Source organism: Lingula anatina, chromosome 6, assembly GCF_051362555.1.
Source record: "Lingula anatina isolate TDL-2025a chromosome 6, LinAna3.0, whole genome shotgun sequence".
In the NCBI taxonomy this organism is placed as follows: domain Eukaryota; kingdom Metazoa; phylum Brachiopoda; class Lingulata; order Lingulida; family Lingulidae; genus Lingula; species Lingula anatina.
In genome coordinates, this window is record NC_141772.1 from 17,178,532 (window position 1) to 17,195,292 (window position 16,761).

A 16,761-nucleotide genomic window follows, 5' to 3' on the forward strand; every position below is an offset into this window, starting at 1 on the left:
ATATCTATTTCAAATGTCATTTTATACAGTCTAATTAATTAACAAATAGATCTTAGGCAGAGATACATTTACAAACTGGTTAAGTCAGTACCTCGAAGGACAGACAACGTCATACGGTTTCGTAGCAGTCACGTGAGATCATATACCAAATATAGCTTACTATATCCCACCAGAAGTAACCCAAACGGAGAAAGTTTCACAAATGTTGAAAGTCTTTTGATAAAACGAGAAAGTATAGCAAAGCACTAACATTCAGGTTGATTGATGTATTTTCTCATAGTTTTAACTTACTTAAATAACAGATGTACATGTAATACACATACATGTATTTTGTTGAAATGTTCCTCCGTTTAATACATTTTGCAATGCATGCATCTTTTTGTACACTACTGCAATTTATAATCTCCATTCCCGGTTTTGTCGAATGTCATATTTAGCGTGTGTGTCCTCTTCTAATTTAACTATATTTAGTAATCAATTGTTATATTCTTGGAAAGACCAATAAAGCGTCGGCAGCCAGCGCTCTACTTTTTCTGACAGTCTTCCAAATTATCTTTGTTGAGCCATCCCCATTTTTGACCGTCTTCCGACAGAAAAAGTTAGATACCCGTCTATATAAAATCTTGAAAAGAGACCCAGAAGACGGCCTACATGTAAATCCGCCCCTGGTAACTATACAGATCGATGTATTTCACATGACTGAAAAGAAAAAGGGCTTATTACTAAAATAATTCGGAAAGAATATGACCGGTAAAAGTTTTTAGAAGGTTTGCCAAAACACTGAACACAAATCCAAAGGAGAAAAGAGGTTATTTACTCAAGTTAAGAACCACGTAGCATTTTACGAAATCAAAAACGTTATTATGCGGCGAGATAACTGTGACCCAAGAAAACACGTTAATCAAGCTAGCCAAGGAAACTAGATACGAAAACATGTTGACTTTACCTACGCGCTGTGATCATCCTGGATAGCTGCAGTCGTGACGCTATTAATTTTGACAGTCCCAATTCAGCTGCATTGGGGTGTCACCTTGGCAGCACGAAGCTAGTAAACCCTGTAAAGCGGAGGATCTGCGTCTACCTTTCCGTTATCTAGGGCCCCTTGTGACAAAACCGGACTCTGCGCTCTTGCATACCTTCCCTGCATCATGGCGAATGCAACCAACGGGACCCTATTAGGCAACATTACGACGTTGTCAACATGGTCGAGTAGTGAAACTACCACTGACAGTTATTTCACAACCACCGATCTCGGACACGTCCATTCACCCGTACCTACCGCGAATTATTCCAATTACTCTTTGGAAACTTACACAACTATCTACTGGTCAGGTAGGTTTAATTTTAATTGTTAAACCGTTAAATTGAATATTCGGTACAAATAAACTGTTAATATTTGTAAGAACCCAGTGATATTGTGGAATTGTTTTTATCAGCGGACAGGAGATTTTTGTCAACTATAGAGTACGCATTATTTTTGATCATTAGTTACAGGTACGCTTTGATACAGTGAGCTTTATTATTACCTGAACACTAAGCTGCATGGGGCTGTTTAAGACATTTGGGGTTTATAAGCGACGCCGCGATCAATGATAAGGGTATCTCCTCTGGTCAGAAAATGTCCTCATTTCACATAGTCTGGATGACTGGTGCTATATTTTGGCCAAATTGCTCAAAATGTGGAAAAAGCATGAAACTTGGCACAAATGTTCTTTTGTCTATACGGATCATTTTCAAGGGCAGTGCCCAAAATTTCAAAGCGTTGCTTAGCAACCGTTGCTATGGAAGTGAATTTCCTTAGTAACAAGCTAATTAGACCTTTCTTGTCCAGTTTAAATTGTTTAGAAATGCTAATAACTATATTTCAGGGCATCAGAACTGTCACTTGACTATTTAAAGGCAATTAAAACCCAAATTAACCTTAGCTACGATTGCTAGGCAGCATATTACCCTAGCAACAAGCATTAAAAGTTGCGTTAGTCTATTAAGTAAGGCAAATCTATAATACTAGCTATAAGAACTACACTTTTGAGCAAGATGTACATACTTTTAATCCAGTAAGTTGAAACAATTGTGTGATGTTTACACACATCCGATCAAAAACATTGCCAGTGCAGATACTTAAGGCAGCCTGTTCAAAGTTAGTAACCAGCCATTTCCATGCTTTAATCATTTTACGACTCTTTATAAAACTTTGCAATAGTTAAGACGTTAAATTCTCCCTTGTATGTGCAATATACAGTGCATTTTGCCCTTGCACATTGTCAGCCTCTACATTTGCACTTACATGCACACTGGAGCAACTCTGGGCAGGTGAATAGCTTCTGGCAAATGTGTCCTCAAGGGTCCACTGTTCCGCACAAGTCCAACCAGAGTGAGCACATGGTATCCGATAACATGGCACCGTATTGCTGATTCAGATATGTTCATCTCGCAAGAATACTCTTATATTGTTGTAGAGCAGCCTTGGTGGAAGTGAGATATGGCATCTAACAGCCTTTGGGTGTGAACAGAAACTTTTGAACTTCATTGATTAACAAAAAGAATTAAAATAGAACCATGCAGGTGTACTTAAGGTACTTGGTAGAGAATAGAAACTGACAAAATACAATGTGAAAAAACTTTTTAGAAAATATTGAACAAAATGAAAAATATCTTGGAAATCTGGTCTCTGAGAAACCTTTCAATAATAGGAAAGTCAACAGTGGTTAAACCTATAGTATTTCTCATCTTACGTTGTGCACGTATAAGCTCTCCTACCAGCCCCCCCTCCCTCAAGGTACCGCAAATAAAAATTTTACTAAGGCCCTAAACTTTACATGGCTTAAAGACTTCTTTATGAAGAAAATAAGAGTAAGTGGAGAGCATTTTTGTCGGCGAAATGTCAGGAATTGGTAGTAACATGATCGAAAGAGGCCGTTATACTAAAATCGACAGAGATCAAAGGTTTTGCCCTTTATGTCTCAGACTAGGCATTCACACAGTAGAAGACGAAATGCATTTTTTACTTTTATGCCCCTTGTACGATGAATTCAGAATGAAATACTTTAGAACTGAATGGACATCCCGCTTTCCAAATAAACATTTGTTTACAACTATAATGTCTGACGAGAACGAAGAGAGTATTTTCTCACTGGCTAGATTTTTATTGAACGCCTTTACTCTAAGAAGTAAAATAGTAGATAACAATGTTAACCTTCCAGATATGTAAATGAAATAATTGTATATGTATGGTGTATTCATAATTTATTTCTGTATGTAAAGCCTTGATTGTATATGTCATCTGTGTTTATACAGATTGTAATGTATTGTTGGCCAGAGGCCTTAAACTACAAAGAATAAATAAATCATCATTATCATCACAAAAGGTGGATTAAAAATACTAAAAGCAACTTCTTATCCTTTTTGGCAAAGATTGGTTCCTTGAGTGAAATTCAGGAAAATTTCAATTTAACCCCAGATGAAATCCTTTCACAACCATTATGTCAAAACTCAAAAATTGAAAGAAATTGCAAAAACTATTTTCCATAAAAGATGGTGTAAAAATGTTTTTTTTTACATCAATGATATTATAAATGACATTTGAAATCCCCTCTGTCTAGAGGAACTCAACATAAAATCAACCTTAACACTAACTTTCTAGGCTAATTCAGCATCCAGAAGAGCTAACCATCTGAATGGCTATCTCTTCCCATGGAAGTAAATTGAGCATAGCAATCCAAGAAATAATTGACTCAATTAAACAAGTTTCCAAACCATCCAGATATTTTTTCACAAAAAAATCCTCCAAAGCCATAAAATATCACCAGATAAAGGTGTAGGTGAATGGCAGACATATTTTTAAAAAACCTTGAGTACTGATAATTGGGAACTAACATTTAAGAAACAGATCACAAGAAAATGAAGTTGCTCCAATTCAGAATAAATCATAGAATATTCAATACTTATGCTTATTCTATGAATTTGAGAATTTTGCAATACTGCTAGGGGAAATATTCTGTACGTTTTTTGGGAATGTCCACATGTAAAAAATGTTTGGATGTGCATCATTTGCCCCGCTAAAGATAATTTAGGTGTGGTCATTGATAGATCTCCGGAGATATTTGTATTTGGGCTTGTGCAAGCATACACTATTTATGTACCTATCTTAATAATTAAGAAACATGTTAGTATATGTAGAATGGGAACAGAAAGATCTGGGAACAGAAGGAACTGGGGGGTATGTAAAATGCTACAGAGATATCTGTATATATATTATTAAATATATAATGTTAAATACTTGTTGCTAGGGTAATATGCTGCCTAGCAACTGTTGCAATGGTTTACTTGGGTTTTTAATGCCTTAAAATAGTATAGTGATAGTTCTGATGGCTTGAAACATTATTAAAAGTCTTTTTAAATCGTTTAAACTGAACAAGAAAGGTCCAATTAGCTTTTTACTAAGGTAAATCACTTCCTTAGCAACGGTTGCTAAGCAACGCTTTGAAATTTTGGGCACTACCCTTGAAAATGATCAGCATAGTCCAAAGAACATTTGTGCCAAGTTTCATGCTTTTTCCACCTTTTGAGCAATTTTCTCACCAGTCATCTAGACTAACAGGCTTTGAGATATGCAACGCATTCATCAAGTTATTGACTTATATAGGATTTGATAATAAAGTCTGTCTTTGTAGACAAGAAGTTTGAATAAATCAAAATTTCGTCATTTCAAAATGGCCGTTTGCTATAGACACAAACCACTACGTCTTTTAATAAATATCTGTAAAACTTTAATAGAGCAAATTATCACCGCCTAATTAAATCAAAACTTTAAGTTTTATTGTTTAAAACTCTCTACTTAAACGTACAAAGTGCGCAATGTCGCACTACATCTTGCCTTCTTTCACTTTGGAGACAGCTTTTTCGATGTAAATGCTAAAGCATATTGAATTGTGAGGTTTTGTGCTGGCAGTGTATTCATTAGTTAACAGGTTCAAATAAAAAATTGATAAACCCCTTTTTTATTCTAATTAGAATATAATAACAAGTGTTTTGGAAAAACACAACGATGTCGCATGTTCTCTTGCGAGCTATTCTGGCGGGTTTATCCCTAAAAGTCATCGCCAGAAGGCGCATTTATCGGATAGGAAAACTTACGTGCTGGGCTAATTGATACAGCACTGAAATAAAACTACTGTCTTCTTTTTATCCTGTCGGGATCCTCTCACTACCTGTGTTGTAAAGCAATGGGAATACTGATGATACTTCCTAGTTTACTTATGATTCTGTAGGTAAAACATCCAGTCTATAATAAAAAGCAGTTAAAATCTGAAAATGAAATATCCCTGTGTGATGAGACATTTATACTGGGAAATAAACCGGTTTTAAGCATGAATCACGCCATAAAAAGAATTTTTCTAGTTTAAGCTTGTCAAAGAATTCTCATTTCGCATTTAAAGTTTGAGGTTTCTCGTCATCTCACTTAGCAAATATATTAATATATTTTCCTACAATCACTTGTGCTTCTATCTTAATGAACACAAACATTAGCCCATTTTACATTAGAAATCAGTTTAAAAAAAATAAATTTGTGTTCTAAATTTGTATTGAAAAGGAAAGACACATTCATTACAACCCTTGAATGTTTTACTTTTGCAGTATCGGCATCTTCTCTAATGCTTGTTTTACTCGCCTGTGTCTGCCTCCAAACTTACGTTTACAGGAAAGAAAAAAAGTAAGTAATCACAACCAGTTCCTGTTTTTAAAGTTAAAGGAGATGCATATTGGACACTGTTTTTTATGATAAGCCCTTCACAAAATGGGCTATTGAAATTTCAATCATTAATCCATTTGAGTATCATTTATGTACAAAATATTGTTCACTACATTAACATTCGTCACTATCTTAAATAGTTAATGCACTCATTTTTATTATTTCTACAATCGGATATAATTAAGAGGTTTCCTATTACACAGTAAAATATATGATGGTTTGACGAGGGAGAAAACCATGGGCATCAAAACATCAGTGGAAATAGAAGAAGATGAAGACTTGTGCGTGTGGTCTGTAAAGATACTCATGGAGATAGAGCGGCCTCTATTGGTGGATATATTTAAATGGGCAGGCGTTTGTGCTTTATGTTTGGGGCTATTGCTGGCGATTCCTGCAACATATGCATTAATTCCACTACTCCTGTATGACGTATCACAAGCCATTCACGTATGTGTGTTGTATATGAAAAAGATGGAAAGCAAGGACAAAGGTTTTGTATTTCCAGATGTTAAGCGCTTTCATCTGTCGTATACACTTCTTGCTGGATTTCCCGCTGGATCAGTGGCAAAGATTCTTGGCACACTGTGGCTGGACGGAATATGGGACTATTCAGATTTTGGCTTTACTATTCTCTTCACACCTCATACAATCCTTATTCTGATTGCTGCACCAATTATGTTTTTAACATTTTGCTGCGCATGTTGCAAGTGCCGTGAATCAGAACCGTGTAAAGACAGAAAGTTTTTGCTGATTTGCTGTTTTCTATACGTCATCTTTAGCTTATTGTGGCTAATTGGAGCGGGTTTGATGATATCAAGTTCCCCATACGACAACGGTATTGTCCACCAGATAAGTGCTGCCATCTATACAATCATAGTGCAGGATATAAACACGGACCTTCCATTTGCCGTTGGCTTCGCTTTTGTTTTTGGTGCCTATTTCCTTTATGCGATGGTACTGTTCCTGTATGTCGCCATCAATGGTGAGTTGTCAAAGTATACGAATAACGTCGAAATAAAATAATTATTGTTTCTAGAACTGCCCTGTAGTCAAGCGTTTTTTATTTTTGTAATGGTGTTAAAGGCCTGTTGTTTACTTTTCCTCGGGTTAGAGATGATGTGCTAAAGAGTGAAATGACTTTACATGAAGCGTGGAAAGACTGGGTTCAAAGGTCCATTTATCATGGATTCTATATTCCAGGAAGACTGTTGAAAGTTATCCCCGAATTCTCAGATACCTGGTGTTTTGGTTGGTCGTCAGTGATACTGGTTTACTTCCTTGACAACCCGGGTGACGTCAGTTCGTCGTATATCAAGGTGTATGCCATGTTGCCGCTGCTGTTCTCCTGTGTTTTAGGTCTAATCTATGATATCTATAGAATCTTCCGAATGGCCAGAAAACGACAAAAGCTTTTGGAGAAAAGAAAAATACAGCAAGATGAAGCGAATCAGGTGACGGAAATGGAAGTACAGGCTCCAGTTTATTGGGTCAATTTTCAAGACGATTTTAAGAAATACGCAGGTAAAAAAGTACCATTTTTATCATCTTAATCTATTCTATTCTTTGTAGACAAGCTCTGTTTACATAAACATAAGTAACGTGTTGACAAATCTTTCTTATTCTGTACTCTTTTACATAAACTATTGTTATTTTTCACTGCGTTTAAATTGAGTAATTTTTTTAATAAAAATTTAAAGAATCAACATTTTTGGAAAGAAAAGATTCAAATCTGTTTTACACAAGAAAAACATACGCAAAGAAAATGAAATTCCTGTTTCTCATCTTGTAGGGGAGGAAGGAAGTGTCATGACAGTTGATGTCAGTGGCCAGATTTGGGACGAGGTCAATCATATGATGAGAGAGTCTTGGTCTAAAGAAAAAATGCTTATCCACGGAAGAGACAATAGTGATCTACATCACACTGATTTTAAAATAACGAAGATTCAGCGTGTCGAGAACCCCCGACTGTGGAGCCAATATTTTTGCAAATTACAAGATTTATCCAGGAAATGTGCACGAAATCCCATTGGTAGAGCGCCATGGATGCACGCCTATACGTGCCAGCTTTCCGGAATCTTAAATGCGCGCCTTAAAAATGAACTGAATGAATACTATTTTTTTCATGGGACGAGCACAGGTATTGCTGAAACAATATGTGCCACTGGACTGGATTTTAGAATTGGAAACGAGGGACTCTTTGGGAAGGGTATATACCTTGCAGAAAATTCCTCGAAGTCGGACCAATATGGAAAACTAAGTAAGACCGCCATTTGTATACAACTTTAGATAAACAGCCAAATCGGTGTTATTATATCGTTATTCAAAAACGCATTTTGTAACAAAGTACCATCATACTTATAGATGAATAATGTATTAATGAAACCATTTAAATAGGACTTTCCCTTTAATGGTGAAAAATGAAAAAAGCAATCTGGCTGATGGAAAATTGATCCTGATATTACGTATTGTAATTTTAACACTTTGACATTCAAGTTGGTCTTGAAGGAAACCGCCAACAGCATCGGGGAGGCAAGCTTAAATAGACTTTGAAGGGAAATTTATATTTATGTATTAAGAGCAAGAGCTAATTGGGTAGTTGTGTTCTGAAACGACATGTTATAACCTTGAGTTTTAATAACATTTTTGTATTTTTCAGATGATACATGCCGCGGAAGAAAAGGAATAAAAATGCTCCTTGTTCGTGCCTGCATCGGTCGACCATATCTCACACGTGAGAAGAAACAGTTTCCACGTCCTCCTTGTACTGTTAAAGGCTGCATGCAAGTCTTATGTACCCACACCAGTCATTTTGACTCCGTGATAGCAGACGTTTCCAATATGTTGTACAGGGAGTTTATTATTTACGAGAAAACAATGTGCTATCCTGAATATATCATCACTTACAACAGAATATAGAATTGAATCCGATTTAAATGACTTAATATTCGGTGAAAAGTCGCTTTGATTCCTATGTCGGAGCTTCCTGACTCTGCTAGAATGAGAATGCGCCAAGATGCACAAGGAGAGGTAGAGCTTCAACAAGTCTAGTTTACAAAAAGGCGTTACTTAAAGAGGGCAGACGATATAATCACTAATGGTAGGATTGACATTCGCTTGTGTTTATGTGGTTCAACAAAATATATATGGTAGAACACGGTGATTCTATATATGCAGTTTCAAGACAGATCAAGGGCATCTGCACTTGTATATTTGATTACAAAAATATTGAAAAAGGAAAATTAATATATTACTTTTAGTGGGAGGGCGGATAATAGTGAGCAGTATATTTGTAAAATTTCTTCCCTTAAATGAAACGCGTGCATGTACTCAAAGGTGCGGGTTTATGTATTTTCTGTGACATACTAAGTCATATGATCGTGGTGATGATGAAGATTTGACCAATTTTGTAAGCATTTTAAAACCAGTTACGTAGAGTGTAACTGTTTGTGATGAATTGTGTACATATGTTGTGTTACTGAGAACTCTCATTATAAGGCATGGACTTAATAACGTATATATTTGTATATCCACTGAAGATTTAGAAATGCGTCTTATTTAAAGCTTAATAAAATTTTGTATTACTATGATGATGATGATAAAGTTGAATTACTGCATATAATTAATAGATACTTTAATATTTACTGACCGCTTATTTTTCAGTTCTTACCATGTTTGCAATAATGATCACAGGACCATAAATTTTTAGGAAAACTTTGCCACTTTTAAAACATTTTTCAGACCAGTGAATCTTCGGACAATAAACCATATCGGAATGTAAGCAGTGAACAATGAATTCGTGCCCCACCTTTGCAAACCCAAACGCTTGCTCGGTGCAGACGAAGTCGTCTGACGTTTCATAATTCCATCACAGGTGTTTAATTTTTGAAGGAGCATGCCTGCCTTGGTTATATACAAGGTGAATTGAAGAAAGCAAATATAACAGGTGCATGTCTCTCAATATGGCAGTAACAACAACTTGCTAGTTTCAGTGGTTCTCTATAGCGAATGATTACCCCAGGTGTTTGCACTCATTGACACCACCTTTCTCGATTTTTCACCGGATGATTGAAAAGTGGCAACTAAAACAGGTCAATTTACATCAATTAAGTTGTTCATTTCATCATCATTGCATTTAAATTGTTCCGCTCCTCCTGGACCCCGTAACTCGAAAGCATCGCGTATTTCGACCGAGCGCAAGCGTCTCGATTCCATAACTCGCCACATATAATACACTGTACAACGCCTCTGTGTGATATCGCTATTCGCAATGCACGGTGCTTTCGAGTTACGGGGCCCTGGTTTTTTACTCTGCTCTAGTATATGTAAGTACTACATGATCAAATGTAATACTACATGTATTTGACTTCGAAAAAAAGCCGTTTTGTGGCTGTGAGGTGTGTTTTTGCCCGAATATTATCTGTCTAATAACAGTGGCGGCAAAACGTTAAAAAAACGTTTATAAAACTAGAATGAAGTAAGAAAGGATAAAAGGTAGGGTAGAATAGAAAAAACGAATGTATATATATATTATTTTTTAAAAAATGAGGCTAATTAATGAAGATGAAGACAATATAAAAATTACATTATAGCCATGGAAATACCAAACATGAGTTCATCGATGCTAGGGGACGACGACCATGTCCAAATATTACACCCTCTGCCCCAACCTTTGCATTTTTTTAATGGTTAGCCTTTCCCCTCCCAGTTAAAATTTACTTACCCCGTAGCTATAAAAGCTGTCATATGTTCGAGTTCTTTTTGTTTTATTTCGAAGTATACAATACACTATACAAGTATATGATATAAAAGCATTTTAATGACGCAACATTACTAATTAAATTTTTTAATATGCACCGTGCCACTTTATGGACATGTCAAAGTGAATGCACCATGACTACTATCAATGTGGCATTAATGACGTGTGCATTCCCAGCTACCACGATGTGTACTGTACAAAATTTCATAGCGCTTCCCCAAGGAGACTATATTTTCACCTCCGTTTGTCTGCTACCAACTCAAAAAGCTACAGATGGATTTTCATGAAAATAGACTTGTTCAGAATAGTTCACAAATGTGTTAACTTAAAAACGATAAGATTTTGTTGGTGACCTGAATCCAAATATTTTTAAAGGATTCTACATCATTGCGAGATAGAGCCAATGACTCGAACTTGTAGGCTACAATGGATGTGCTCTCAGATACCAATGTTTACCACGGCTCATACTAATAATACGAAACGAGGTGCCATTATCTATAACATAGCGAATGAATCCTAGGAAACCCTAAGGTGGCCACTTGAAGATTGGCTGTCCCTTTTTGTCGTGCGTGAGACCGCCCTTTTATTTTTTTTACTTGTTTGTTATTTTAATTATCCGTTGATAGGCTTAAATACCGACTTGCTGCAGTGCATCAAATTCATACTGATAATACGTCACGAGGCGTCCATACGGGTGCCTCACTAAGAGCATCTTTGAATATCTGTTTAAAATGTCGTTCCATACAATGTAATTGCATTAACTGACAAATGATCAAAGAATCTTCCTTCTCTTTCTCAAACATATCTAGGACCAATATTTGTCAAAATAAGCGGACCTTTTTTTATTTTCCAGGACGCTGCTTTGGATATTTGGCAATAAAGAAGTTTTACGTTATGTTTCAAACTGAACTGGTAGCTCATGCGCATAACCGCGTTTTAAATAGTGGCCCCAGTTCTCTTGGTTCGTCATCATGTCTTTTACATCCGCCCTTTGTCTCTGATGGAAAACCGTAGAATGCACGAGCTGGTTTTTCTCTCCCTTCTCTGTACTTGTCAGTCGCTGGTGTCTCTTGTGAATAAGGGCCTTGTTTAAGACTAAAATGAAAAGTAGATTTTATTGGAATATTTTGTAATATCCTGAAGTATTTGATATATCATTTTGATAACCATACGAAACAGATATTATAATTAACATACCTGTTTAATGCAAAAGAAACCCCAGAGGAAAAGGGCGGTAAAAACCAGAGGTCTATACACTTGTGGACCTAAACAAGAATGCTTTTTTTGCGGGGCCCTCGTTTTCATTTATTTCTCTTTTTTCACTAGAGGCGTAGCCTTCTCCAACGTCCCTCTGAATAGACAACCAAACGTCCACTTTCGATGGGCATTGAAACTAAATCATTTTAATTAAATTAATTAATTTAATCAATTAATTAGTAATTAAAATGCGTGTACGTCTATTTGGAAGCCGTTTACATACATCGTTGCTAGCTATAAAAGAGCGACGCTTCTGATAAAAAAATCTGACTCCGGAACTCGGTGTGACTCACGTAGGTCCCTCAGTGATGGGGTTTTCCGGTTGCGCAGTTTTTCAATTTTGAACCTGAGCAGAATCACGATGGCTGCAACAGCTATCACAGCGTATAGAGCGCTCCTCGTTTGGCGCAACGGAGACCTGCCGCAGATGCGGGCCATGTTCAGCTTAAACTAGACAACAAAATTCAAGAAAAAAAGATGCATTTCAGATTACACACCTACCATCTTTCTTAAACATGGAATCCCGATATCTGATATTCATATTCCTATTCCAATTCGTATTATTATTATTATTATTGTTGAAATATAAGATAAAAAACCTCTAAGAGTGCATTCCCAGAGATTTAGATCGATCCATTCGGATCGACCTAACTCCCTGGGGGTTCACGCTAAATTGCAGTCAGCCGAGCGCGCACGACAGTTTATTACCCCCTTACAGCTTTTAGTCGGCGGGACAGACGCTTAAGCCGGCTCAGCTGACAGTAATCTAGTGAGACTCCCCACAGGGATAGATCGATCTAAAATCTGTGGAATTGGGGTCTTACATTACATCTGTGGAAGAGTCATTAAGAAAAACAACAGCTATATTTCTGTCCAGTTCAATTATCTCCCCCATTTGATGTTCAAATCCAAACCGAAAGTTCTCTAAATATAATTTTGGGATATTTTTATGACTACCATGTCCTATATTCCATTGGTGGCCATATAGGGCATAGTTCACTCGCAATTTTGAAAGAGGGTGCACTTTGGGGTACTTTTCGTGTATATAAAGCATGCTTGTGTTGGCCCAAGTGTCAGTCTTTCGCGGGGCTCCGGATCACTCAATCATTTTCATTTGAAAGTGATCCCCCTAGCTTGTCGTCTGATAAAACGTTTAGATTTACAGTAGTCTGCACACAAGTAAAAACATTATCGGCATAGCGTTGTGGTTGCATGTCTAATTGTAACAAAGGTAAAATGGAAGTTTGTTTAAAAAGCACGTAGAGGTAGCATGACTTGATAAGCGAGTAATGGCCACCAAGGAAAAAAAGTCAATTAAAAGTAAGCCTAGACCGATAATAATACGAACACAAAAGGGTAACATGGAGACACTTGCCGCATACATGATATTATACATGTACATTCCAGTATAGAACAAATATCTTTATACACATAGCGAGTGAAATGAGGCCAAAATATCTACCCCTCGTATTTTTGGCAAAGTCCTCGGTCTAGCAGTGATATGCCTAAAGTTAAACCAATCAATATTACAGATAGCTCATCTCACCTCCATACACTGAACGTCAACGCTGTAGGAGTTTACACCTGACACATGGCGTTCCTTGAATGGTTAAAATTTTATCCTATCACGGAGCTGACGACACAGGTACATGTACTTACCTGTAACAGTATTAATACGAAGTCAGCGCAGCCTCTGCAGTGAACATTTCACCATAATGACGAAAGATAATGTTGACCTCAACTGAATATAGGCCCTGTAGGGTCGACTGTTATTTCTAAAAGGCGTTTAAATGGCCAATAATTCACCATAAGAAAGATATAATGCTCTGTTGGACAACAGATAGAATAGTTAAAAGCCATTTAGTAAAGAAGGAGGAAACTATAAGAAATACGGGTACATGTAAATGTGCTGGCTAAAAGCAACGGCATGATAAAAAAAAACACTGTTAGAAAGCGAGAATATGCAGCAAATCGAAGTTTTACATTACTAAGAACACTACACAATATTGCGGTACCTCTCTTATAAGCGCAAAGTAGCGTTGATTTGATGAATAATTTTCCCGAGACCTGTTTAACTTATCATAAAAAACACTAAATTTACAATCGAGGCTTCAGCACGGAAAGTTGGTGAATTGGTTAGGCCTACTATTGCGTAAACAGGTGAGCATCTCAGTGAGAGGTGTTCAGACAGGATCAAGGCAAGATGATGGAGAAGAAGGAAGCCTCATGCAACATTTCCACAGTGTCCACGTGTTAGTCGAATATATTTGCAGCAATCTGTCGTAAGCATTGTTTTGTGAAAGGGATTTTTGTTTGATTTCAATTACTCTTAGTTTCAGCTACTATCATGTGGAAAAAAATGGGCGTAAGGAGCACTTTCTGCTTGAAACTCAACATTGAAATAACTCAATTTATACTAAGCTTCAGCCCTGAAGTTTAATTGTTCATAGTTGATGGTAAATGTATTCTACTGTTGTTGCACAGTACTCTTTAAAAACTCTTACTGTTACATACTCGTACATACTGTTTTAATGGTAATTTGTTTTTATTAATTTTTGAAATTTTTTATTCTTAAATGATATAATTTTTTTAACGACCAAAGTGATTGCTAAAAAAATTAGCACCCAAGTAATTTTGATGAAGAGAACTGTGCCACATTTGAGGCGGCCGCTTTATACACGTATTTTGTCCAGGCAAAAACCTGCGATTGGACACTACTGTGCACGTGTTTTTATGTGTGCATGAATTAAGAGGTGTCTCTGGGGCTGGGTTGCTGTCAGAAATTACGTGTTTTCTTTACAAAAACAGACATAGTTGATAGTTGAAAATGTCTTTTTATTGACATTTGTACTTTGGTTAATACACAAATATTCGTATCCGAACAATGAGATTTTAACCAATCTAATAAAGTACATGTTATAGTGAATATTATATTAGTAAAGCGTGTTATCAAGCGTGTGGGTAGGTACCGGTAAATATAAGTCATGTCGTAAAGAAAGTTTTACATTGTACGCCTTTAGACAGTGAGTCTTTGGTTTGATTTTTTAAACTTTTATTGCGCCTTAGAGCATTTCGTACACAAAGACAAAAGCGGTATATGCTCTGTAAAACTGTGCAGGATGATGATCTTTGACCCTCACAATAAATTGCGCTGAGTGTTCAAACCCTTATACCCTGTTGGCTATGCAGAGTTCCACGCACACGCAGTAGTTTATAATGTGGGGCGTGAGCTGCATTTGTTCGATTTATACTTAATTTAAATATAATATAAACTGTGTTGCTCTCTGGAGAAGTTTAGAGTGTATTCGTTGTTTGTCACTATTGCGGTCAGTCATCTGAACAAAAATCTGTGGAAAACCGTCCTCCCTGACCTCATAAAGATAAATGAACATTTCATACCTTGCGTACACAAAACTCCTCATCGCACGATGCACAAGGCAGGCTGATTGGGTTCTTCACAACACATCTTAAGTTGTATTTACAAGTATTTTTTGTTTATTCAAATGCCAAAGATGTTAAGAGAAGACACCTCTTCATATCCCTGACAATAATACTATAACAAAAACTAAGATATTAAGCAAATGGTTCTCCTTGTACATTAAATAGAACGATGAACCATTAAGCCACATCTAATGAAAACAGCAACCAGAAAAATCACTCTCATAGTTAAAACATTTAAATATATCAATATGATGTTTAGAAAACCACATGAATACGTTTTGAAAATCTGATTTTACTGTAAGATAACATTCAATAATGAAACGGAACGAAAACAAATAAAAGTAATTACTCACATATGAATTCCACGAAGTAAGTAAAACGCTTCGCTTAATCCAATATAACTGTTTGTAAAAAATGGTAAAATCCAATAATTTTCATAAAATACCCATATTGATATTTAAACTGAGCTCGCCTTTCAAACAAATGAAGACTATAAGGAAACTGTTAATAACACTAAATTAAGGTTAAGAAATTAAAGTGGCGAACTTGAAAAACATTACCAATCTAATAGACCTTAATTTTGTAAAAAAAAAAAAAAAAAAAAATGGTCCGATCTTGTCCGTTTTTCGAAGTCAGCTGGACTTTTATCACCAAAACTTTATAGTAATATTGAAATAAACTAAAATTCAATCTGGCTTCAATGATGATGATGATCTATTAGAGCGGCAATGGTATTAGTGGTGGAGACAGTGACATCATGGACAGACGCAGGTAATCAGAATATATAGACACTTAGCCTTCGGTGTCTATATATGCAGTAAAAAACAACGTTTAAAACAAATCTTACATTTAGTATCAACTAGTTTAAGCCTCCACTCAGACATGTACAAAACTGAATACAAGCATAAGAGCCTAGCAACGTCAAAATAGGAATTAAAAGCAATATTTTATAATTTAAACTATACATCTTTAAATAGACTCATCGATAGCAGGGAATATATTATACATTTTCGTTTGCAAATATTATAAAAATCAAGTGACCAAATACCGACTAGGCGACTGAGGTGCGTCAATCGGGCATGCAGTCACAAAGTTCTATGTCACTGACTTTAGTAGGCCCTATAGTTCAAAGGAGCAACTGGCAACCACGAAGAGAACTCTAGGCCATGTTTGAGATCCTGATATTTTTATTTTTAGTCGCTCCAGGTTGTCGGTGCACAAAAAATGTCCCAAATCTGTCAGTGATGACTAGCCACCTGCTAGCAAACTAATACGATGTACCACTTCAAAAAATTATTGCAGCTGAGGTTGCATGAAGGTTTCCAAAAGGGTGTTAGTTCCGTGTGACCAAGGCTTAACAGTACACCATACTTTCTCGATTTACATGGGCGGCTCATACAATGTATTTATTCTATAATCGCGTATTTTCATGTCCACCTGTTGTCAGTCTCTCTGTCCTTGTCCCCTCGGAATCCGATAGAGATCGTTCAGGAGCAGCGGTTTTACCAGTTGACTTAAATCCAGCCTGTAGAAATAACCGCTCAACTTTCTTCCA

General features: G+C 36.4%; 2 protein-coding genes across 3 annotated transcripts; one reads left to right on the forward strand and one right to left on the reverse strand.

Moving 5' to 3' along the window:
• The first annotated feature begins 584 nt into the window (after window positions 1–584).
• LOC106152262 (uncharacterized) lies at window positions 585–9,340 on the forward strand. Its single transcript, XM_087016306.1, has 6 exons — window positions 585–1,332; window positions 5,638–5,713; window positions 5,956–6,734; window positions 6,953–7,273; window positions 7,542–8,009; window positions 8,409–9,340. The coding sequence occupies exons 1-6, from the start codon at window positions 1,149–1,151 to the stop codon at window positions 8,666–8,668; spliced, it is 2,088 nt and encodes a 695-aa protein (XP_086872432.1). The 5' UTR covers window positions 585–1,148; the 3' UTR covers window positions 8,669–9,340.
• Window positions 9,341–10,504: 1,164 nt separating this feature from the next.
• Window positions 10,505–13,390, reverse strand: LOC106162514 (uncharacterized). 2 transcript variants are annotated; one of them, XR_015335163.1, is made up of 3 exons: window positions 13,312–13,390; window positions 11,989–12,215; window positions 10,505–11,603 (listed from the first exon to the last, which is right to left on the reverse strand). XR_015335163.1 is itself a non-coding variant. In XM_013539820.2 (3 exons), exons 1-3 carry the CDS (start codon window positions 13,315–13,317, stop codon window positions 11,401–11,403), a joined length of 366 nt encoding a protein of 121 aa, XP_013395274.2. In that variant the 5' UTR covers window positions 13,318–13,390; the 3' UTR covers window positions 10,505–11,400. The 2 variants fall into 2 exon arrangements, 1 of the variants encoding a protein (XP_013395274.2); XM_013539820.2 differs by having other exon boundaries at window positions 12,059–12,215.
• Between the last annotated feature and the right edge of the window lie 3,371 nt (window positions 13,391–16,761).